Source organism: Ambystoma mexicanum, chromosome 2p, assembly GCF_040938575.1.
Source record: "Ambystoma mexicanum isolate Mex_15411 chromosome 2p, UKY_AmexF1_1, whole genome shotgun sequence".
NCBI classification, from domain to species: domain Eukaryota; kingdom Metazoa; phylum Chordata; class Amphibia; order Caudata; family Ambystomatidae; genus Ambystoma; species Ambystoma mexicanum.
The window spans coordinates 1,054,908,515-1,054,933,267 of record NC_090923.1 but is presented as its reverse complement, the minus strand read 5'-3'; the positions used below and the strand labels follow the sequence as shown (position 1 = coordinate 1,054,933,267).

The window sequence follows — 24,753 nt, the reverse complement described above, 5'->3', positions numbered from 1 at the left end:
CCGCCAACAGCACATCACTGCTCTCTTGCACTTTTCCAGCCCTCTCCCACTAACCCCCCCTCCCTTCCTCTTTCAGAGCCGCCAGAGCACCAGGGGACCACTCCGGTGGTGATAGTGTGCGGTACAAATGTCCTTCAACATTAACATTAGCAGTATTGCTGACATGTCCAGACTTGTGATAGGACGGTAATACTGCTTTTGGGTTTCAGCAGTAATTCCGCCGACTGTAATTCCACCGACTATAACACAGCTGGCGGAATTAGCACTGACTCATAATTCAGGTGAACTGTAAATGTGGCAGTAAATCCGTTACCGCCACTTTCAAGGTTTAACGCCAGACTCATAATGACCCCCATTGTCTCTTCTTTTATCCTTCTAGAGGCTCTTACTGGCTCATGTGCCTGCTTGTGGATGAGTCCACTGTGTCTGTTTTCATGCGGTGACCCTTTCACCTCAATTCGGCCTGCCTTCTTTTGCTCTTTGTTCTGCATATGTTGCATGGGGAACATGACTTTCCTTTCAACACTCCCTACCCCTTTTTCCCAACCCTCTTTCAGTTACACTTAAACTACACTTAACCTACTCTCTCTCTCTGCACCTTTTTAATTTCCCCACTGTTTCACTACACACGCACCTCTCTCTGACTACATTCCCTCTCTCCCCTTGTTATTTTCTTCTGTAGACTGTGTGCTAGTCTTAGTGCCTTCACATTGAAAGATTTGAAGCCAAATGCTCACTGATTGTTGAGTGCCAGTGAGAAACCGAGTTAGGCTCTAGGGGACAAAAATATAATACAGGGTGCTGATGTCCCAGGGTCAGGGGGTTAGTGGGCTCAAGTAACTGTCACAAAGGAAACTGATTTCTGTGAATATTTCAGTTTATTCAGAATGGCTCAGTTGCAAAAGTTCATGGTAGTCCACAGGCGAACAGAGGTGGGTACCATCCTGGTTTAGGGTTTAACACTCAATTGGTCTTGCTTTTTCTAGTAGTAATTATGGGTGGTATGAAGTGCACATTATAACTTCCCTTACTCAAAAAGCAACATTTTAATCTTGGGAACACCAAATTGGACCTCTGGCAGCTGTTTACAATGAGCGATTATGACTTAGTTATGGCTTTGTGACATCTGTGATGGCACACAGGTCCGCGAGGAAGACAAGACAACCTCAAGGGATCCCAGGCAAGGAGAGAGGGGTAAGAAGGACACAAGGAGATGATGGAATGAAATAGAGTTGACCATGCGGTATCACTGCTGAGATCCAATTTCTGGGCGATTGGCCAACTCCAGGATGCATTCTAGGTGGCTTTGGGAAAAATGTCATTCGCCTTCCCTGTCAGAGGGAGCTCCTCTTTTTCCTCCCGCAAAGGCGTTCTTCTCGATCTAGTGAGAGAAAAAGTGAAAGAGGAAATGTTTACTTTCTGAAGTAGCAAGCCAATATTTATGTTTCAATGTATATACATTGGGCTGTTTTTCATTCACCCCATGCAGAATAATACAGTGAGTCCCGCAAGGTGCCGGATAGGCAACCTTAGCAGCCGGCTATGAATGTGCATGTTCAGCCTTCTGAGTAAAATGTGAACAATCTATAAAAGCATATCTATAATAATAACATAAGGCGTGGCCTAAAACAATGGGATAAAGAGAGAAAATGTTTCATTAAAACAAAATGCAAAAAAAAGAATTAGCTAAAGTGGAGGATCCCACCTGCGCTCAACTTGCTCCACTGTGTCCACGAGGGCTATGTTGCGTGTCTCCATCAGTGTGCAAACAACAAGACCCGCTAGAATAGCAGCACCACCATAGATCATGGCAGGCAGGAATGAAGAGTAGTTGCTTAACATTTGTATCACCGGTGCCACAATTGCCCCCACTCGGGCATTCATTGAGAGGAATCCCAGCCCGGTCTGCCTGGAATTGAGAATGGACCAAAAGTGTTGGTGTGTTACAGAGACATGAGAGTTCCTCACTTTCCCCTGACCCTCCCATGTAAAGAAATGTGCGCCTCACTCGATACAACTCGCCAGCAAAGTGGCTCCGCTTCTTCCCTAGCTTGGTCGAGCCATCTAATTGAGCTAACACATGAAAAGAGACAACTGTTCCAGGATAGCTCTTATTTGCGACTTCCAATGTAATTTAAAACAAAATAGCCTGCCAAGCTGCCTACCTGATCACTGTAGGGTAGAGCTCACTGGAGAACAAACCGATGCAGGTGAAAGCAGCAGCAAGGCAGCCTTTTCCAATCGTAGCCAGAACTGTTCGTAGGATTTGTATCTCTTGGGATGGTAGAAGAAAAAGAGAACAGTAACTATTGGTAATGAGTTCTAATAATAGGAATAATTGTACCTGTGGACCCCATCAATTAACTTAAATATGCCAGTAATGATCATAGCCTATGAGAAAAATCTCAACAGTCTCTAAGAACATTGCACCATGAGGGGCCTTGAAGCTCCCTTCCTGCAGACACCAGCCCTGGTTCAAGGTTCCTTTATGAATGGTGGCCTGGTCTCTCATGAGCCTTACAGAGCACCAGGTCGCCCCCACACCAGTCCTTTTCCCTCTTGCCTTCCTTTGCTAATTCCCTCCCTGCTGCAGCGACTGGTGTCCTGGTTCCCTCATGATCCATACAGAGCTCCAGGCCCCTTTTGGGCGGTCTATACCACCGAACCAGCACCACCCTTCTGGACACCCTTCCTGGACTTGCCTGGTGGGTTTGCGCCCCTCCCATGTCTGGTCGACCCCTGTTCTTGCACTTGGATGGTGGTCCTCCATCTGCATTTGCCCTCCTAGTGGACTGGGCATCCCCCTCTGTCTGGTCCACCCCCCCTTCCTCGCTCTTAGCCAGTGATCAACCCCCAGCATCCCCTGTCAATTGCCCTCCCTGGGCCCCCCTCCCCCAGTACTTGTCCAGCCCTTGGGCCCTTCCCACAGTGCCTTTATGCCCCTTCCCCTCACTGTCTATGTAACCCTCACCCCGTTCCACCCACCACTGCCCCCCACTCCCTCTGCACTTCTTGTTATTTCACTTGCACAATCCGAATGTCACAGGGCCTAGTAGAACTGTTATTTTTTGTTCATTTCCCCTGTCCCCTCCCCCCCCACATTGTCTTGTGGCACCTGGAAACACCTTTTTGCTGTATAGTGTGCCTTAATGTTCAATAAATAAAATACAATAAGGTGTCTAGCAAGTCGAATCGTGACTTCTTTAAGTCACCCAGCTGTTTGGTAAGCTTGCTACTTTGCTAAGCTGAAAAAAAGCTCTTGTTAGAGCTGATAAATCCTTAATACATATATAACACAGTTCAATACAATCCAAAAATGAAATTATAGACAAATAGATTTGCATACATCTAAAATGAAAAGAAAATATGAAGTACTATAGCCAAAGAAGGATAAACAGGCATTCATGGACTGACAGAGACGATGAATAAAACACAGGATGAAGGCAAATGGCAAAACACACGATTAAATTGTGATGAGAACTTTTAACGTGTATATTGAGAGAGATTACATGAATATGTGTGAACTCACATAGTAGATCTTTGTATATAAAGAAGAAACTGCCCACAACCCAACGAGCACCAAAAATCAGACACTATTCCAGATTCGTAGGTCGTTCACAGTTCGACAGGGCAATGTTGCAGGTCAGCGTTCCAGGAGTGCTCCAATAAGGGGCAATCCAAGTTACTCGCCTGTATCGGCACAGTTATGGGTCCTGGGATCCTTTATTTTCTGTTGGGTTTGAAAACTTTGAGGCATACAATACATAAGAATCATATGCTGGACAGGATTTCAGCAAACAATTGCGAGGAGAAACAGCAAGGACCTCAAAGCATGGTTTTGCAAATCTGTCCTGTGTTTTATTTTATTACGGTGGCAAAATGTGAGTACAAAAAAATGTCAAATAACTTTGGTGTATAGGAAATCGGCCTGAAACTGAGCAAGGACAAGTGTGCACACTGATGTGCTTATTGGGGCGTGCAGCAGGACTGAAGCCCTAGGTTTGAATGGGAAAAAAATATTCTGCTTGCAGCTCCAGTCTGAAGTGCTGGACTGGACTAAACAAACCTGTGCAAGGAGCATCAGCAAGGACCTGAAAGCATGCTTTTGCAAATCTGTCTTGTGTTTAACTTTTCTGAAAGTGTCAAAAAGTAAGTACAAAAAATATTGATATAGCTCTGCTGCCTGGGCAGTGGGCCTGGCCCTCTGCAAGGATAAAAGTCTACTCTGATTTACGTATTGGAAAATGCGGCATGGCCGAAGCCGGTTGCCAGACATTTGGTCGAAAAAAATTGGTCGACCAGACAAATGGTCGAACCAATTTGGTCGAAAACCAAATGGTCGAAATTTTTTTTTTTTTATTTTAACCCTTTTTTAAATTTTTTTTAGGGGGTCCCCCACAAACCCCTTTTTTTCACTAAAAACCCCTTTTTTAACTAAACGAAAACCCGAAAAATAAATATATAAATAAAAAAAAAATTCGACCATTTGGTTTTCGACCAAATTGCGTCGACCAAATTGCAGTCAACCAGTTTTTTTTCGACGAATTGACTGGACACCCCGAAGCCCATGCCCCATGGATTGTGGAGACTGGCCATGGCTGCAAACCATGACCACTAGGCATTGGTCACAATATGAGGGTATAGTGGACACTGAACCAGGATGCAGGGTGGGTGCCGTGGATAACAAGGGTGGTTTGGTGGGGCTGGGGTCATGGTCGAGCCTCATGACCTAGGCAATTCAACCATGACTTGCATCCCCAGCATAAGCTGCTGATGACACACATCAGAATGCGTTGCAAAAAATGTGTTTGTTAAAGGAGGTTTACAGTTATTTCATATATTAAAAGAGGAATTATTGATAACTTATATACAGCGATGTAACATCATGAAACATTTTCACTCAAAAAAAACCTATGAAATTCACAGAGAAAAATGTATTAAAGGGATGTTATGGTTAAGTTGCACTAATGAAAACCTATGAAATTCAGTGAAAAAACTTTGTTAAAGCGATGTTACGCTTAAATTGCACCAATATAAACCTATGAAATTCAGTGAAAAAGCTTTGTTAAAGTGACGTTATGGTTACAAGTAAAACCGAAACCCCCCAGAATTTGCCAGTTGTGGTAAGGCAAGCAACCATAACTCGCACCACCACTGTGCACTGCTAAAACTAACACCGAAGACATAAAAGATGACATCAAAAATGTCATTCATGACATCACTGATGACATCACATATGAAATACATTTTGATGCAAAGTCCCTACAAGGGTTATGTTTATAATGTTGGTAACAAGATGTCAGGGGTGATCAGGCGACCTATCATGAACTACCTACTGTATTAAAGAATGTACTCATCTAAACAAAACATTATATGGGAGTGTTGTTGTTAATACAGGAACCTAATAAAATATACACATAGGCAATGGCTGCAGCATGCACCATAGAAGTACAATATTTTTAATCTAGTAATTTTGAATAGTAAAATAATGAATTATAGCCTGTCAGAGTTTTGAGAAATGTTAAACAAGAAATAAATAGCTAACAATTCAAGACTTACTACACACTTGTGTTAGTACACACAATACATATGAAGACCCACAATGTATACAACTCAGAGGCACATACAGGGAAACTAAAGAAAGGAAGAAAGAAACAACATCACCAGAAAATTTCAGTAACATTGAAGTTCATCTTCATGTATACAAGTGAATTGTGTGTTTGAGGCCTGCTTATTGCTCCATTTATGTGCACAATGAGCTGAAACAAAACCCTAAGGAAAGTACTTTAACTACAAACAACAAGATTAATTTCTAGATGTATAGCACCTTTTGAATTTTCATATTCTGACTGTCAGTGAACAAAAACACCTGGCCTAGATACGTCAGTGAACAAAAACAAGTGGCCTAGGTATGTGATGTCATCAGTGATGTCATCAATGACATTTATGATGTCATCTTTGATGTCCAGGGTGTTAGTCTTAGCAGTGCACAGTGGTGGCGTGAGTTGTGGTTGCTTAGTTTACCATAAGTGGCTAATTTCTGGGTTTTTTCAGTTTTATTTGTAACCTTTAACAATGTTTTTTCACTGAATTTCATATGTTTTTATTAGTGCAACTTATCCATAATGCCCCTTTGACACATTGTTTTCACTGAATATATATATACATATATACACACACACACTACCAAAAACATTGTTAAAGGGTCGTTATGGTTAAGTTGCACTACTAAAAACGTATCCCCTTTACTCAAAAAACGATGCTAAAGGAAGGTTCTGGTTACACTGTCCTACTAAGAACCTATCAAATGCAGTGAAAAAACTTTGGCAAATGGACGTTATGCTTCAGTTACCCTAAGAACAACCTACCAAACTCAGTGCAAAAATATTTGCTACAGGGATGTTACAGTTACTTTGCACTAACAACACCCTATCCACACTATGGTTACAAGTAAAACCGAAAACCCCCAGAAATTCGCCAGTTATGGTAAGCTAAGCAACCATAACTCACACCACCACTGTGCACTGCTAAGACTAACAGCCATGACATGAAAGATGAGATCACAAATGTCATTGATGACATCACTGATGACATCACATGTCTGACGCCTTCTTCTTTTGTTCACTGACATATCTAGGCCAGGTGGTTTTCTTCACTGACAGTCAGCAACTAAACAGTCAAAAGGTACTATATTGTGGAGCTTTCCCTTCTCATATGGTCTTGCACTACTTTCCTTACGGTTCAGTCACATCATTTGATACATATACATAGGGGAAGAAGCAAGCATGAAACACAACAATTATTTCTATGCATGAAGATAATCAGTTAGGCTGTGATCACTTTCTGGTAATAGTGCTGTTTTTTTGCTTACTTTACTTTCCCGTGTGCTCATATTTGTATGGGTTGTGGTCTGTTTATGTTTTGTGTGTAGTAGTACAATTATGTAGTAAGTGAGGCATTGTTAGCTACTTATCACATGTTTACAGTACACAAAACTCGGAAACAAACTCATTCATCATTTTACTATCCAACATGACAAAATTTTGAATATTGCACCTCTATGGTGCATGTTGTGGACAATGCCTACGTTTCTTCGTGAGTTGCTTCTTATCCTGGAAAGAACTCTGTACTGCAATGGTGTTTATAGCAATGGATTGTGTAATGAATTATGTAAAGCATGATAGTTCTCTCAATGACCTCTGATAGTTTTCTGCCAACATTATATTGACAATCCCTTGTGGAGGCTTTTCATGTTATGGGTGTTAGTCTTGGCAGTGCACAGTGGTGGCGTGAGTTATGGTTGCTTAGCTTAGCATAACTGGCATATTTCTGGGGGTTTTCGGTTTAACTTGTAACCATAGTGTGGATAGGGTGTTGTTAGTGCAAAGTAACTGTTACGTATCTGTAGCAAAAGTTTTTGCACTGAGTTTCGCAGGTTGTTCTTAGGGTAACTGAACAATACCGTCCATTTACCCAAGTATTTTCACTGCATTTGATAGGTTTTTAGTAGGGCACTGTAACCAGAACCTTCCTTTAGCATAGTTTTTTCAGTAAAGGGGATAGGTTTTTAGTAGCCCAACTTAACCATAACATCCCTTTAACAATGTTTTTTCGTAGGGAATTTCATAGGTTTTGTAGTAGAGCACTGTAACCGGAACATTGCTTTAGCACAGTGTTTTCAGTAAAGGTGATAGGTTTTTAATTGCGCCACTTAACCATAACGTCCTTCTAACAATGTTTTTTGTTAGTGAATTTCATATGTTTTTAGTAGGGCACTGTAACCAGAACATTGCTTTAGAATAGTGTTGTGTGTAAAGCTGATCGATTTTTGGTACCGCAACTGAACCATAACGTCCCATTAACAGCGTTTTGTCACAAAATCCTTGGCTGCCCTCATGACTAAAAGCCCAAATTCCCGGGTGTATGTATCCACTTGTGCTACCCCTTCCCTTTCCTACTAGTGTCGGTGTATCTTAGAAATTGAAGGTGTACATGTGAAGTGTTGGTGAGTGTGAGTGGTTTCTCTTTTTGTGGTAACAATGCATGGTGAGTCTGTGCTGCACATTACTGTCTGAGATTACTGCAGGTAAGCAATATGGCGGTTTCCTAGGGAGACTGCACCTGGCGGGCGTATGTGCGATCACAATGCAGGTATCCATAGGACTCCAGTACTGGTTGCATGGCCGCATCTTCTAATGCACTTTTAATTAGGTGTGGGAGCGCATGTCTGTCCATTGCACAGCTATGGCAATGCATAGGGAATCTTCTGTGTGCTGGTAACACTGCCCCTGTCGCAAGCCCTACGGATTCATACAGTAGGCTACCGCATTTGAAGTAGGCCTGGCAACTACGTGAGTTACTGTGCAAACCTACCAATATATGGCTCCAGCATGCCCGGCTGTATGAGGCCCACTGGAAAACAAGGAACAGCAACCTGCAGTAAACGGTGGGCGAGTTAAAAGGCCTGAAGAAAAAGGCCCTGTTCCACCCCTGTTTGCCCGGGACGCTACGGCCAGGCCCCAGTATGTCCCCCTGAAGTATCCAGAACCTCTCAGCCTACTGGACTCTGTATCATACCAGATCTTCACACTCAAACATATGTTGCAAACCTTCCATTACGTTTTCACCACCCACTATCTCAAAAATTGTACAGTACTTACCTTCATTCCCTGCTACCAATGCCATGATGTGCCTAGTTCTTAGTATCACTGCCTGAGCACCACAGACTGCCTGCGCCTCCCGCACATGTCCTCGGACGGCATGAGTCCTCCCGTGCATTGCGCTGCTCACTACCTACTAGCTGCCTGCTTGTAACTTTCTCAACCCATTAGGATTAGCACCGCTCTGCCCTTATGCATAACCCTCTTTTGATCAAATGTGCTTGTCAAATCTTGATGTTCTTATGCTCGTAACGTGTACTTCATACCACATATATTCATAAACTATCACTAAACGCTACTTGCAGCCAACTAGGACTGTCCGAATTGGCATTCTCTACCCAGGCACATGCCATGCACGGTCAGAGACTATTCATAGTACGCAAGCCTACCTCTTTAACCCACTATAGTTAAATGCAGCACATCTAACACAAAGAATCCTGCCTTTGTTGCCCAAACGCTTTTCTTGCATGGTATTGATGCAGAAAATCCTGCCTGTGTTGCTTATTCATTATTCATATGGTACATTGTGTAAAATCTCGCCTGTGTTGATCACGCGTTATTCATTTGGTGTCATGCGTAAAATTCACAAACAAACCTTCCAAATAACAATTGTATACTAGCCTATGTTTAGCAGTCTTGCCTAAGAAGTGTAACTGCCTTGGATACTTGGATTAGCTCGCAGTGACCCAATGCTTGGTATGAAGCTTATAGCTATTGTCCTATGTGGATTTTACTGAATGATTTCTCTTATGTATGTTACCATTAGACTAACCTATATAGCCCAACTGTATGCATATGGAGACTTCATGTCTATTACCTAATAGTTTACTATATTTGCCTTTACTGGATCAGCCTACTAGTCAGCATCGTTGTATACTCTCCTACAATGACCAACTGCACTCCGTGCGAACTGCAATGCTACTGCCATACTGGTTGATCTGTTTTATCGCTACATTGTACGTTCTGCCAATACCCTATGTACCATATGCCAAACCTAGTACACTTAGGCGCCCTACTTAGCCTAATGGTACTCCCTATTATGTTTATCTCTACTAATACAGTAGACACAGTAGACATCCATACCTTGACCTCTAAACGACCAACAGATACGTCCAGCCTACCCATGGGCTCACCCCTCCAAATGACCCCATGCAACATTGCGTACAGAAATTCTAGACTCCGGCCACGGCTGCCTAAAATATTTGAACTACCTACCAGATACGAGGTCATCCCAGACCACCACAGAACTAGAGTATCTCACATACTCTATCAAAGACTAACCCCATTTTTAACACCAAGTCCCACTCAAAAAGACCTAGGACCAAAAAGACCTATACCCCATCTAGCATCCCCTCACCTCCTCCTCTAGATAAGCCCCCACCTAACCTTAAAGGAGCCCTAAAAAATGCAAGATCCTTAGTCGCTCATGCAACAGAAATAGCTGAAGTTATCCTAGCAGAAGACCTGAACTTCATCGCTATTACAGAATCATTGTTACACGAGGCAGCAGGCCCTGCGCTGACCCTAGCAGTACCAGATGACTATACTATCCTCAGAGCTGATAGATGCGAAGCTCGAGGTGGTGGATTAGCTATCGTTGCCAAATCTAACCTCTCCATGAGAATAACTTCCTCGCCCAATATCAAATCATGTGAATCTATGTCAATTAAAATACCAACTGCCAACTCTCAAACTTTGAACATCCATCTCATATACAGACACCCTGGCCCTATCAATACCTTTAACGAAGACCTCTACACTGTTCTATCAGAGAATTTAAAGGATACATCACAAACCCTATTGCTAGGAGACTTCAACTTGGGATTTAACGACACTAATGACCAACAGGCCACTGCTGTAGCCAATATCCTGTCAGAACTTGGCTTCACATAGAGAGTGAATGCACCTACCCATAATAAAGGGGGAATTCTTGACTGGGTTGCAGATCACAACTGTAATGTCGCTATCACTGCCATCTCCTCCCAAATCTGGACGGACCATGACCTGATATCTTTCACACTGGCAACTAAAAGACTCACTTTGCAGTGAACTCCTGCCCCTCCTACATTAACTAGAAACAAGAAAAATATCACAGCAGACAAACTCCTCCCATATATCCTGCCAATTCTCAATTCACTACCTGACAGTACAGATCCTAGCTTATTAGTCGCAGAATATAAAAAAGTTATGAGCACAACTCTTGACAACATCGCCCCATTAAAACTAAGAAACAGCAAACCTAAAAGTCACCTTAACAATTGGTTTACTCCCTATCTGAAAAATTTAAGATTAGACAAAAGAAAGTACGAAACCGTCTGGAAACTACATCCTACCGCAGAAAATAAATCAAACTTAATCAATATTTCATCCCAATACAAGAAGGACATCCTTTTGGCTAACCAAGAAACTTACAACAAAAGAATTACGCAAGCTAATTCTAGTATGAAGGAGCTCTTTACTATTTTAAAAGAATTAGAAACCCCTATCTTAACAAAAGACAACTGTGTCAAAGACAAAATATGGTGCTCTGACATTGAGTATGCTCTAGTCAACAAAGTCTATAACCTTCAGAATAAAATAGCCCAAAAGAAAGCATCACTAACATCAACGAAACCCTCTAACAAAATACCTCTAACCTAAGACTAAACACTGCACCCAATTTAACTTCTCCAAAGTCTCCATTATAGAGGTTGAAAAAGTTATACTGAATCTCAAACCATCAAATTGTAAGGGTGACCAATGCCCAGCACAACTAATTAAAGACGCTGCTAGAGATCTAGCACCTTTCATTACTAAACTCATCAATGCCTCCTTCAGAACCTGCACAATTCCCTGCAACCTTAAAGAATCCTGGGTACTCCCACTCCTTAAGAAACAAACGTTAGATCCTCCCATTGCATCTAACTACAGGACCATCACTACAGTGCCATTCCTTTTGAAAATTTTAGACAAGGTAGCACATATCCAAATTCAGAAATTCCTAGAACTTAACCAACTCCTAGGCTCTCGCCAATCTGGTTTCCGGCCACTACATGGCACAGAAACAGCACTAATCGATCTTAAAGCTGAAATAGATAAATTAAGAAACAATGGAAAATTACCACTACTCCTCTTCCTCGACCTCTCGGCTGCATTTGACTTAGTGGACCACAAAGTCTTATGCAGCCACCTGGACTCAGCAGTCCATTTCTCCAGGTAGGCCATAGTATGGATACAATCATTCCTCAGTGACAGAACTATGAGGGTCTTCTCGCCATCGGCAGCTGCGGACCCTATTCCCATTACTTGCGGGGTGCCCCAAGGATCATGTGTTTCTCCAACTCTGTACAATATATTCACCAAGCCCTTTTTTGGTGAATGGAATTTACAGTATCGTTCAGGCATGGATGGCTACCCACGGCCTCTGCCTGAACGATTACAAAACAGACCTCATCATCCTGGGCACTGCATCTCATTTTACTAGACTTGGCCCTGATTACTCATCCTTTCTCATCGATGGGAACTCTATTAAGGTTGCAAAAGAAGTAAAAACTTTAGGTTTTTACTTAGGCTCAACCTTAACATTCAGTAAACAAGTAAATACTCTAGCCTCATCTACAGCATACACATTCAAATTAATCAGAGCTGGCAAACAATTCCTCTCACCCAGCAGTTGCATAATCCTAGCTAGAGCTCTTATTTTATCCAAACTCGATTACTGCAACATCCTATTTATTTGTAAATTTGTTTATTGGCATTTTGTTACTTTACAACAATTACTCATCATATAGGTGTACCTCTAATTGCCAGGTTATCAGTTTTCCTGTTATTACACAGTAACACATTAAACATTAACATTTCAAACAAAGTTAACATTAACTGTCTCCATATTCTGTCCTTGCAAATTAATTCACCAGATTCTAGCGAGGGGGGGTGTTTGGGGTCCATCTGAGTTTGTGCACATCTCTCGCCTGGTGTCATTGCTATCGGTATAACTCAGGGTTGTCTAGGTTGATTTGTTCATGGGGGTTTATGATCTGAGGGGTGAAACAATTTTCTTATGATGTCTTTCCATGCTTCTAGTGCCATACTTGAGTCTTCAGTGAATCTAGCTACACTGTTTTCCCAGGCCTTTGTTTCAGCACTCACCCACCTTTCTAGCTCTTTATGCCATACCTTGTTCTTTGGTCCTGCAGGCTTTTTCCAAGACATTGCGATAGTTCTTTTAGCTAATATGCACGTTATGTCCATTAGTCTCACTACATGCTTGAGTTTCGCTGGCCTGGCATAAATTCCCAGAAGACATTCGGCAGGTGTCCACTCATATCTGGTCATGCTCGCCTTTTCGCATGCCTGCCTTATTCTGGCCTAAAGAGTCTGTGTCTTGTCACATTCCCATAGCATGTGGACTAGATTTGCCTTATCCGCCCCGCAGCAGATACAATGGGACTGCGTTTGTTTGCTGAATTTCGCCATTTTACATGGGGTTAGGTATGTGCGGTGTAACACGTTCAACTGTATCAATCGGAATCTATGGTTTCTAGATACTTCTTTGGGAAATGTTAGTGCTCTGTCCCATTCCTTGTCTGTCATTTCCTGTCCCATGTCTGCCTCCCACCTGGTTTTCAGGTCAGCACTTCGGGGGTTGGGAGTATGGCTTAGGTGGCTGTATATTTGAGACACTGGTCTCCATCCCTCCCCCAAGTTATATAGCAATGTCGTGAGGGGGTCTGCGTCACGTTCCTCTGGCCAGGTTTCCCATTTAGTTTGTGCTATTTTGCGAATCTTTTGATGCCATAGGTATTGGCCAGTGTGGATATCATCTTCTGCCTGTAGTTATGCGAACTCCCGGAAGGTTCCTTCGGCATATAAGTCACCCCAGGTGTAGACCCCTTTTCTTTCCCAGAGCCTGATGTTCTTCAGGTCAGTGTCTGATTTGCCTAGATCCGAGATCATTGGCACTTCTGGGGAGTATGGGTGTTCTGAGTGCATAAACGTGTTAGTCCTGTGCCATATTTTCCTTCCTAGGTTGGCTAAGAAGGGTGCATTTCTCATCAGGCTTTGGGGCACCCAAATAAGCTCCTTCAATTGTATTGGGGAGATCGTGGTTTGTAGCAGGGTTGTCTCAGATGTGGTTTTGTCTGCTAACCACTTAGTTACAAAGCTCAGTTGGGCGGCCAGATAGTTTTTCTCTAGGCTTGGTAGTTGGATTCCACCCTGTTTGTACGGTAGGACTAATGTGGATAGTGCCACCCTGTGTCTGCCCTTTCCCCATAGGAATTCTCGGATTATTGTTTCAAGTAGTCGGAAGAAGGGTTTCGTAATGTAGTGGTGTACGTTTTGAAATTCATATAAGAATCTAGGGAGGACTATCATTTTGATTATTGAGGCTCTGCCCATCATTGATAGGGGTAGTTTTGCTCAGAATCCCATTGATTTGCCCAGTGCGGGTAATGCTGCCCCTGTGTTGTGTTCATGCATTAGTTCGGGGGTGTGCATTATCTGGACCCCGAGGTATCGGAATGAGGTGGTCCGCCATTGTATACCCACCGAGGGGAGTTCTTCTATCATTTTGTCTTTCAGCCCTGCCAGGAGGAACAGGCAGGATTTTGTATTGCTAAATTGTATGCCCGAGACCCTAGTGTAATTGTCAAGGACTTCTAACATTGTCGGTACATTGAGATGTGGGTTTTTGACATGCAGTAGTACATCATCTGCATAGAGTGAGATGATGTGGCCCACTCCTCCTAGTCGTATTCCTGCATCGAAGAATTGTTTCCTAAAGTAAATAATGATGGGCTCCAAACCCAGTATGTAAAGCATGGGGGAAAGTGGACAGCCCTGCCTGGTCTCCCTGCATATGTCCCATGCCTCTGACACATATTTCCCAGATTTCAGCCGTGCTCTCGGTTTGTTGTAGAGTATTTTGATCCATCTAATGAACCCCGAGCCAAAGCCGAATCTTTCAAGGACAGCCACCAACCACTCCCAATATATGGAGTCGAATGCCTTGATGGCATCTAGGGATAATAGTGCATATGATTCCCCATTTGTGTAAGTTTGGGCTATTATGTGTTGTAGCCTACGCAAGTTCATAGTCGTGTTGCGACCTGGCACAAAAACACTCTGGTCCATGTGTACGATGTCTCCTATTATTATGGACAGCCTTTTCGCTAGGATTGTGGTTAATATTTTCACATCGTAGTTGAGCATAGCAAGTGGGCGGTAGGATTCGCACCTACCTGCTGATTTATTTGGCTTGAGCACTGGGGCGACAAGGGTCTCTCTCATGCTCTCAGGTAGGACCCCTTGTTCATACGACTCTTGGAAGACCTCATGAAGCAGGGGTGTCAGAGATGATTCGTATGCCTTGTAAAACTCTGAGGGTAGCCCATCATTGCCTGGAGCTTTGCAGGTGGCCAGGGATTTGATTGCTTCTGCTATGTCCTCAGTTGTGATGTCTGTGTCTAGTGTTTGCGGATTGTTCGGGGGATAGTCTGGCCAATCCTATTTCTTCTAGCGTGTCTGCTATTTGATCTTGGGGTACTCGGTCTTTGTGAGAGTATAATTGAACGTAAAAGTGCTTGAAGGTGTCATTTAGGCTCTGCTGGGTCTGGTGCAGATCACCACCTTCGTGTTGCAATGCAGTGGTTGTGTGCCTAGGGTGTTCCTTTTTGCAGAGCCAGGTCAGTAGTCAGCCGGTTTATCTGCTTCTGAGTGTGTTCTGTTTGTTCTAGTGGCATAGTCAAATTTGGCCAATCTGCTCCATGCTTTTGTGCAGTCCTCTCTCTGTGTTCTGAGTTCTTCTTCTTTCTGTGGGGTGTCTGTAGGGGTGGATTCCAGTCTCTCGATTTCCCATTCCTGTTGGTCTAATTCCTTTCGCAGTAGTTTCCTGATGCCTCCCGCTTTTGCTATGATTTCCCCTTGTATTACTATTTTTAAGGCATCCCACATTGTGCTTATGTGTTCTACATTTCCTGTGTTTTCTTCTACGAAATTGTCAATGGTGATTTGTAGATCATCTTTGAATGCCTGATCCTTCAAAGCATCTACAGGCATTCTCCACATGGGGATGGGAGGTCTGGGGTCAATGTGGTTCCATTCCACCAGAAGTGGCAAATGATCAGAGATGGTTCTCCCTAAATATTGCACTCCTTCTATCTGGGGTAGGTGTTCCCTGCTTATGAAGACATAATCTAATCTTGTGTGGAGGCCATGTGGGGACGGGAAATATAAGTAGCCTCGCTCCTCGGGGTGTAATTCTTGCCATGCGTCTGCTATGTCCAGCCCTTCCATCATGGTGTTTAGAGCTGTTGTGGCCGCCGATGGGCCTTGGGGTGAGTACCTATCAAGTTCCGGATTATGCACACAGTTAAAGTCTCCCTCCCAAATGAAAAAGCCGTTCCTGTATTGCATAATTTTAGTGCACAGTGTGTTCAGATGGGCTGGGATGCTATTGTTGGGGAAATATGAATTTACTATGCATACTTCTGTTTGTTCTATGCGTCCCCATATTATCACATATCTGCCCTCAGGGTCCTTTTCTGCTTTAGTTAGGTGGAATGGGAGTTGGGGGTTGATCCAGGTGTACACACCTCTTGCATATCTGGAGTAGGAGGTTCCTAATCCCTGACCCCCCCACTGTTCCCTGAGTTTGGCCTCAGACTCTGCCGTGCAGTGCGTCTCTTGCAGTAGGGCTATCCCTACTCCCCTCCTATGTAGATAGGATTTAATTCTATTCCTGCGAAGGTAAGTGCCCAGGCCACGCACATTCCATGTCATTATCTTTATTCGCACTGCCATGGCCGTTCAGAGTGAGTTCCAGGTTCCCCCGTCCCTCATAGTACTTGTCTGCAGTTGCAGTCAAGCCACTGATGTTCCCCATCAACTGCATGTGCCGCCTCAACAGATCTTTGTCTTCCTCCCACCCTCCTTCCCCCCTCACTCTGCCACTCGGAGACTTACCAACTTTTGTAACCTTCATTCTGGTGAATGAAAAAAACAAATAACACAACGAAGAACTGCCCCCAGCAGTTGCTTCCAACTCACAACGCTCGGGGCTCCCGAGCCTTCTGGGCCCTTCCAGGCCTTTCGGTATGGGCGTTGTGTAGGCATTCGGCCTGCACGTTTTCTGGTGGGGTGGGTCGCTGTCATTCACTTGTTTGGACCTTTGCGCTCCTGTCCAGTAATTTCATCTGTTTGTTGCGGCGTTAAATTAAATCTAATGGTCCCTTCTGTGCTTCAGTGGGAATCTCCTTGGGCAGTGCTGCTCGTCCATTTATCTCTTGGCCGCTTTGCTGTTTCCTCCATGTCGTCTGCAAGGTTATTATGTTCAAGCCACATGTTTGCTGCAGCTGGAGTCTCTAGGAAGATTGCTTTTCCCTTATAAAGAACTTTCAGACGTGCTGGGTAGAGTAGCATGCACTCAAGATTAGGTTTCCGCAGCCTTGCTTTTACTGGTACAAAGGAGTTCCTTGCACGTTGCACAGCAGGAGTACAATCTGGATACATAACTATTGCAGAATCATTTCTCCTGATCTCCCCACCTTCCCTTGAGAATTGCAGTATTGTCTCTCTGTCACGAAAGTTTAAGATTTTCGCTATTATTGGTTGTGGGTACGATCTTGGTGGGGGTCGCTTTTGCAGGGATCTATGGGCTCGTTCTACAGAGAACCCCTGGGTGAGTTTTCCTGCTCCAATTTCTTGTTGTAGCATTGTTTCTATGAATTCTGTTGGGTTTGGGCCCTCCATGTCTTCCGGGATCCCCAGTATGCGGATGTTATTACGACGGGTGTGTCCTTCTGCATCCTCAGAGCGTGCCTCTAGTCTCGCCACTGTCATTTCCAATTCTTGGACTCTTGCTTTCAGGTCTTGTGTGGCTTCGGCGTTGCCTTGTAGTGTTGTCTCTGTTGCTGTCACTCTTTCCGCCAGGTTGCGGGCGTCCTGTCCCATTAGCTGCATGTGTGACTTTACTTCCCCTATCTTGTCATCAATGAATGTGCAAAGTGCCGAAATGGCCTGCAGGACTTGCGTATCCCTGGGATCTGCTTCTGGGACTAATAGTTCTGAGGTGGCAGCAGCGTCTTGAACTGGTTGTGTTTGGGTTTGACCATAGTATAGGAGTCCATTGTTGCTGATTTTGGTTTATGTTTAGGGGGGGACATCTACTTTCTCAGGGCTTCCAGTCCATTGTGGTGGGTTGCGTGCTGTTACCCTGTGGCCTGCTTGGTGTGTCTGTGGCCGGCATTGGGTAGCGTTGCCTAGGTGGTATACCCTGGTTAGGTATTTGCCCACTTCGATTTGAGTTGGCACTTCTGAGCTCCGCCTGCTTGCGTCGACCTCCGAGTCTACACAGGAGTGTCTCAGTTTATTGTGTGCTTTGTTTTCGGTCCCTTCGTTCTGCTCTGTGTCAGCTATCTGTTCGTTTTCATCCGTCATGCTGGGTGTTCTGTTCCCGGGTTTGGGGCGAATGGGTTGGTGGTTCAGTCACTAGGGTGTTGGTCCAGGAGGTCTTGCATACGTCCAGTAACATGCAGGGTGTTGTGCTTTCCTGCGTTATTGTATCCATTCAGTGTTACTTCGCCCTTGTTGTCTCACTTGGTGTGTTCACTCAATGAGGCTCAGTTCACTTATTTGTTTGTGGCTTGGCTTCAGTCCGAGCATACTATCCTCTGCTATAGGATCACTGCGATTTTCGGCAGAGTCCAGTGTCATGGAAAGTCTATGGGCGGCAACCGGCGCAGGGTGGGGTGGACGCCTTCAGTGGCCGCTGTTTAGAGCTGCGGTCGGTTCCCCTCTTCCTATAGGTTTCAGGCAGCTTTGTGATGGTGTATAGCGGTAGCCCCACTTGGGCCCTCAATCTAGGGCTCTCCTTGCTTGTCTATTCTAGAATTGTTGTTGGGCTCTGTGCGTTATGTGCCATTGGTGTACTCAAGCTGCGGCAGAGCCTCGCTTATGGGTCTGTGTTCTATGCTTCGCTGCTGCTGTATGGGCACTGTGTCGCAGTGACTCTGCTACTTGCACGCAGCTTGCTAAGCCGTTCTGTATGTGCCGCTGCTCACCTAGGTTTATGGCCAGCCCCTCCATTTTGATCCTCTTCCTTTTCCCCCCTTTATTAACTGTTTATGCGGCCCGCTCCACGGTATTGTTCAGGCCGTTAATGGGGGTAGTGGGTTTGGCGCCTTGCGGTGTTCTACTCACTGTACCCTGGTCGCCTGGTCCATGTGTCGCAGCCTCTCTCCCCCGGGTCAGGGTTGCGCCGTCTCGGACTTCTTCTCCTACCACCTAGTCCTCGGCAGTGTTGGTGGAAGGGGCCACATTCTTCCACCGCCTCTCTGTGCTGCTCGGTCTCGTCCGCAGGATCCGTTTGTGGGTTTGCTGCAGGGCCCTCTCCCACTTGGTGTCATTTTGCGCTCTCTGCGCCCGCTCCCTTCAGGTGATCCGGGGCTGCCACTGGCCCTGGTGTCCCGCCTTCGGCTTACAGAGCCTGACACTGTAAGCTCATTAGGGGCGCCGTTGATGGCTGCTGTGGCGTCGGGTGGGGACTGCTGTGGCAGGTGCATAAGATGTTTCGCGTGGCAGTCTTTCCCTCTGGCTCTGCCGGCTCTCTATTCAGGCGCACCATCTTGCTGCAGTGTTCGATACCGCGACGAGCGCCGCCATCTTGGGTGCTGCTGGGGTGCACTTTTAAATGCACCATTTTCTTGGCTGCAGATTCCGATTTCTTCTGGCAATGAAGTCAAGCATAGGAGAAGGGTTCTTCTGTTCCTGGATTCAAATCTTATTTCTGTGCGTATTGTTTTAACGCCTCAATGCCATCTGTTGCAGGATCATGGACAGGAGCTCCTCAGGTTTCCATTCTCACGCCATGCGCGCTGGACATGCCTCCCCCTACTGCAACATCCTATACATCGGTGCTAAAAAATACATTATCAATAAAATACAGATACTCCAAAATAATGCCCTTAGAGCTGCTCTCAGCATCACAAGGAAAGAACACATTTCTGAAATTTGAAGGAAATATAATTGGCTATCCACATATGACAAAATCTGACCAAAAACAGCATCCCTTATCCATAAATTTCTACACAATAAGGCACCACGCTCTCTGATAGAAAGAATTTCTAGAAAAGCCTCAATCATACACACAAGACTGGCCAACTCCAACTGCCTTCAGGTGCCCTGCTTCAAATTATTCACCATTGGAGGCACTGGCTTCCCAGTCAAATCAGCCCAACTGTGGAACTCATTACCTACTCCACTCAGAATGGACAAAACCTTCACCAAATTTAGGCAGAATTTGATCAAATGGCTCCTAGAGAATGATAACTGAACCCTCAGACTAGGACTACAATTGTAAATAACCAGGCATGTATCCTTTTCTATAGTATATTGTATGTATATTCTCTACTTTATACTTTATTGTATTTACCTGTATATCCTATGTGTGCTAGACTAGATGTCATTGTACACTACTGTAACCATTGTAACCTGTGTAATCAAACTTTATGACTTCCTACCTCCTGCGACCTGATACCCTTGGGTCTGGCGCACATAATAAATAAATAAACAAACATAAAGAAATGCTGCATTAATTTGATTGATCTGCTGATAGCCTTTCTGTTAGGCAGAATCACATGCAGTACCCTTTGGGAACACCACACACAATTAAGACTACAAGTGCAAGTACAAATTCACCTTTGGTACAAGCCTGTTCTACACAGTAAAGTGGAAGTGATGGCTGAGCAGCCAGACTTATCTCAAGAGTAAAGTGAGTAGTATCAGAAGTTACACAAAGGACAGCAATTGCTATGGTTCAAACAAACACTGACTCGAGGTTTCTGAGTAAAAGAATATACATTTATTTACACCATCAGTTATAAAACAGTTCACTAATATAAAGCAGCAGAAAATCACAATCTTAATACACTACACAACACCCAATCAATTCTGGTCATGTTAAGCTCAAAATGAAGTGTGAGCAAAATGGCACTCCAGTAATTTAAAAAGGGATAGAAAGACAATGTTATTCAAAATCAAGCAGCACCAACAAGTAGGTAGGCAGGGCAATCTAGAAAAGGCTTACTACAACTAGGATTCAAATGAATAAGCCTGGGCCAATGTTAATGGTTCAGAGTCTTTGCAGAGGATCACACAGTTCGAAGTAGTTCGCGGTTAAGCCTTTGCCAAGAGTTCGAAGCGAAGTTGGTCGGAAGAAAGAAAAGTTACTTAAAAGAGTAGAGAAGGACAAGCCCTCAGATTAGCGAAAGATTTCAAACACTTTCACCGCGGTTGGACGGAACGAACGACCGGATTTGAACAGTACCTTAGTGGAAGAAGAATGCTGTAGCTGAGGCAGAAGTTCCTGGCAGGTCCTGCAGGCTCACGGTTCCTGAAGCGACTGTCAGACTGACAAGAAGGAGGAAGAGTGGAGGGTCCTGCACTGCCCAGGAAAGAATTCATCAGCAGAGCAAAGTGACGAATGAAAGGTGCGCTCCTTTAAACCCAAACAGGGTCTGTTCTTCCTGGCTGTCTGGTTCACTGCAGCGATGCACAACAAATTTGACCAGGGGAGGGAGGTCTTGCTTGGTGTTTGGCGAACTGGTTGGTCCCACCAGCTCAAGGGAAGAAGATTCCTTGCAGATCTTCTCTGTCGTCGAAGTTTAGGAGATTCTGACCCGCATCAGGGCTTCACTGGGAGGTTCAGTAGTTGCAGTAGTCTTCTTCCTTCAGCTTCTCTTTGGTTCTTTCGATCCATTGGCGACTCTGCCTTCCAAGTCCCAGAAATCTGCTTTTTATGCAGTTTTCCCCCATTCACACAGCCTGGCTGTCAATAACACAGCAAGGTGGCTGTCCTCGCAGGACAGTCACCTAGGCAATCAAACAAGAGTGCGACTTGGGTCTCCAAGGAGTCCCTGTGCAGGGGGCCTAAAGCCCCTCCCTCACATCCTGTCCACCCAGACACACAGGTGCCTAAGAAGGGCTTCTGAGCAGAAACCCGCCAAAGGACGGCGAACAAAGGAACCAAACCTGGTTTGGCGCTCAGAGTAAAACACGAGAAAGACCTTTGCAAAAAGAAATGGCGAATAAACACAGCTGGAACCAAATAAAATTAAAAGGGGTCCAACGGATTAAAGTTCGAGGCTGCTAACATAGGCTAAAACAGTACCAAGACTATTTTCATAGTCTGCGGTAGGAAGAAAATGGTAGATACCACTGCCACCAGCCAAATCTTAAAGAAAGGGGAACGAAATAATGTTCCATGAGAAACAGAGAAAAAGGGATAACTATTAACCCTTTCCAGTACTCTATGGAAGATAGTTTGTACTGGGTCTGTGAATTTAAAAAGACTAATAAAGTCAATGGCAACTTTACATGTTCTGGGAGACAGTAGTCAGTCCCAGAAAATGGAGTTTAAAGTGGGAAGTCTGAAAAAGACAACCCTGTGTCACTGCAATAATGGTGCTTTGTGACACACAGTAAAAAGATGATGCCTATGGAGTAGGTGAGACACCATAGTCTATGAACATAAAAATGTAAAACACACAGCAGAACCCATGAAAGAGTGGGAAAAAAAGGCTCACACTCTTACCAGGTGAAAAAAAGAAATCCTAGAAATCCAGCAAAGCTGCTGAGGGATTCAGTAGGTAAGGAAAATTAGCCATTCTGGAGAATTCTCCCTAACACTTTCCATGACCCGTAAAACAGACACACCGTCTGCGCAGAGAGCACTGTGATGGAAAGTGTCAAGGGGTTGCCTGCGGGTCGTAGAGTTGGAGGTAACATTTTACTGCAGGTGTCACAGTTTGCAGTGAGTCTGCAAAATGGCAAAGGTGGTGCTGCTTGGGCACTCAGATACTAGTGCATGTAAAGCAGATTCCTCTGTGCGCAAAGAATATCAGTGGTGGTTAGAAAGGTAGTGTAGCCACATGGGTCTCGCAGAATAATTATCTTCCTGCTCCATGTAATGAAGCTGCATTTCCCGTTGTTGTAAGCATTCTTGTATTTCAGAATGTATTGATCTCTGTGAATGCTGGTCCAACAGCTAATGCCGTAGCATGAATTGCCCTACTGCATATGACGAGAACTGAAATCGAAGCAGAAGGGACCAGTGGGCAGGGTACCGCCCTTGCAACAATCCAGTAGGGTAATTTCATGTACAGCATTCTCCACATCTGCTGCGGCCAACAACAGGGACAATGCTGTAGGGCAGCGGATCTTTACAACATCCTTGCAGAGCACATGCTGTGCTACAGACCCTTACCGGGCAAAGGGCACTGTAATGTGCATCTACTGTGATGCGCTACTCTACAGAGGGAAGCTACTTGGAAGTGCTTGGGAAGGGTGGTCCGGGAGCATGACAATGACTGCCGCCTATTAAAGTGACGGCCTTCTAACATTTACCTCTCTGTGCATGTCCCCTATGTTATCCCTGTAGGTTCTGCCCCTTCCGTACTGGTCCTTGCCTTCATTTCCTTCTGTGTCGCGTGTTGCAAGACCAAAAAAATGGCAATCAACTGGAAAAGGAGAAAGGTTAAGTAAAGAAAGCTCCTTTCAGAGTTCACCAATGGAATTGCCAATGAACGGATGCAGGGTGCCGTGCACCGTATACGCTCCACAGAATGTGCGCTAAATAAAGGGAGCTGTGGCACTGTAGAAAACACTGTAGTGGAATCAGGTAGAAGGGGCTCACTGTAAAAAGAGGTGTTTTTACATGTTGCATTGCGTTTTGAAGAGTTTAAGTGTGCAAGACCTAATACAAAAATTCTTCCTGTACTGCTAAGAAGGACAGCAAGGCATTTTGGATACTGTGTGCATAAATCGGAAGTGCAGCAATAGTAAGAGAAACGCTATTTGTGGGAAAAACTCTTTGTACTGTGAAACGTCATGTTCCCAATTTGTGAAGTACGACATTGGCACATGTCGTAAAAGGGCAGAAATAGCCTTCTTCACAATGTACCGCACTTTCTGCATTGCAGGAGCAAATAAAAAATAACGCAGGCACATCTGTCTCTACGTAATGCAATGAACAATTATGCAGGAGATCGGAATCAGATGCATGACCTGGGCAAGTGCCTCCTTCACCGCAAATGGCACTGAAAGTCGTGTAACATGTTGTGTAATTTTCCCTTCACAATGAAGAACAGTAATGTGGAGCTCATCACGCGTCACCAAAGTCTCACAAAGATAAACCAAAATAAGTCACGTCATTGTAGGTACTCCATAGCAGTACAAATCCACATGATACAATGCAAAATGGGCAACCACTGCACAGTGTTTTCCATTCACTTTCAATGAATGCATTCAGAACTCCCCCAAAAAGCGTACGCTGTGGCTCCTGAAACACAAAGCCATAACCGCACCTTCTGCATTTCTGTCGACAAATACACTATGTACCAAAGTCTGTGTGTACAAATCACACCCAGAAACATTATTGAGCAATCCCGCAGCCTCCACAAGTCGATTTCCATGGCTACCATTTGCAAAAGGGGCATATGTGACACCTGCAACCTTGCAAGTCTCGCGATGTCTGTGGACTTGTCGTGCTGTGTGTGCACGGGAATGGGGGAATAAATTGCACCCAGAGTAGGGGACTTTGTTAGTAGAGGTGGCTCTTCTTTGTTGTAAAGGTGCTTCCATAGAAACAACTTTTTTCGGTTTTTATAGATATTTTTGTGTTTTGTAGTTCAGCTCACTTTCTTACAATAGGGTCTTCAGTGCAGCCTGTAGTTTGGAAAACAAAATATCATTGTCACTCGTCAACAAAGACATGCCATTTGCCTTGAAAAGGTGTATATATCGAGAACCAATGTTGTCATTCTCACTAGAGAATATCCAAGTACCACTTAAGAAGTCACACATGCTTCTGTTGATAAGACCCCTTCCGACCTCTGGCTGATGACAACATTCATTGGAATAGTGCCATACTATTGGGGGTATACATGAGAAAATCATCTTGACAGTGGGTAAAATGCACTTCACTGCTTTCATCAACTTCTCCAGTTGACGTTACACACGTGAACAAGGCATGGAACCCAAAAACAAGTCTCTGTAGTGCACAACCACACCATGTACAGTTGCGGAAGTGGCCACGTGTCGACATTCTGCAAGCACA

The 24,753-nt window shown here is 44.4% G+C and overlaps 1 protein-coding gene across 2 annotated transcripts in view; it reads right to left on the bottom strand.

Annotated features, from left to right (window-relative positions):
* Window positions 1–865: 865 nt before the first annotated feature.
* LOC138567098 (solute carrier family 22 member 20-like) overlaps window positions 866–24,753 on the bottom strand; it is a 376,503-nt gene continuing 352,615 nt past the window's right edge. For both annotated transcript variants that reach the window (XM_069644968.1, XM_069644969.1), the window contains 3 exons: window positions 2,166–2,274; window positions 1,706–1,909; window positions 866–1,381 (listed from right to left, as the gene is read on the bottom strand). In XM_069644968.1, coding sequence (XP_069501069.1) covers window positions 1,297–1,381; window positions 1,706–1,909; window positions 2,166–2,274 — 398 coding nt within the window. In that variant the 3' untranslated portion in view covers window positions 866–1,296. The remainder of the gene's footprint in view (window positions 1,382–1,705; window positions 1,910–2,165; window positions 2,275–24,753) is intronic.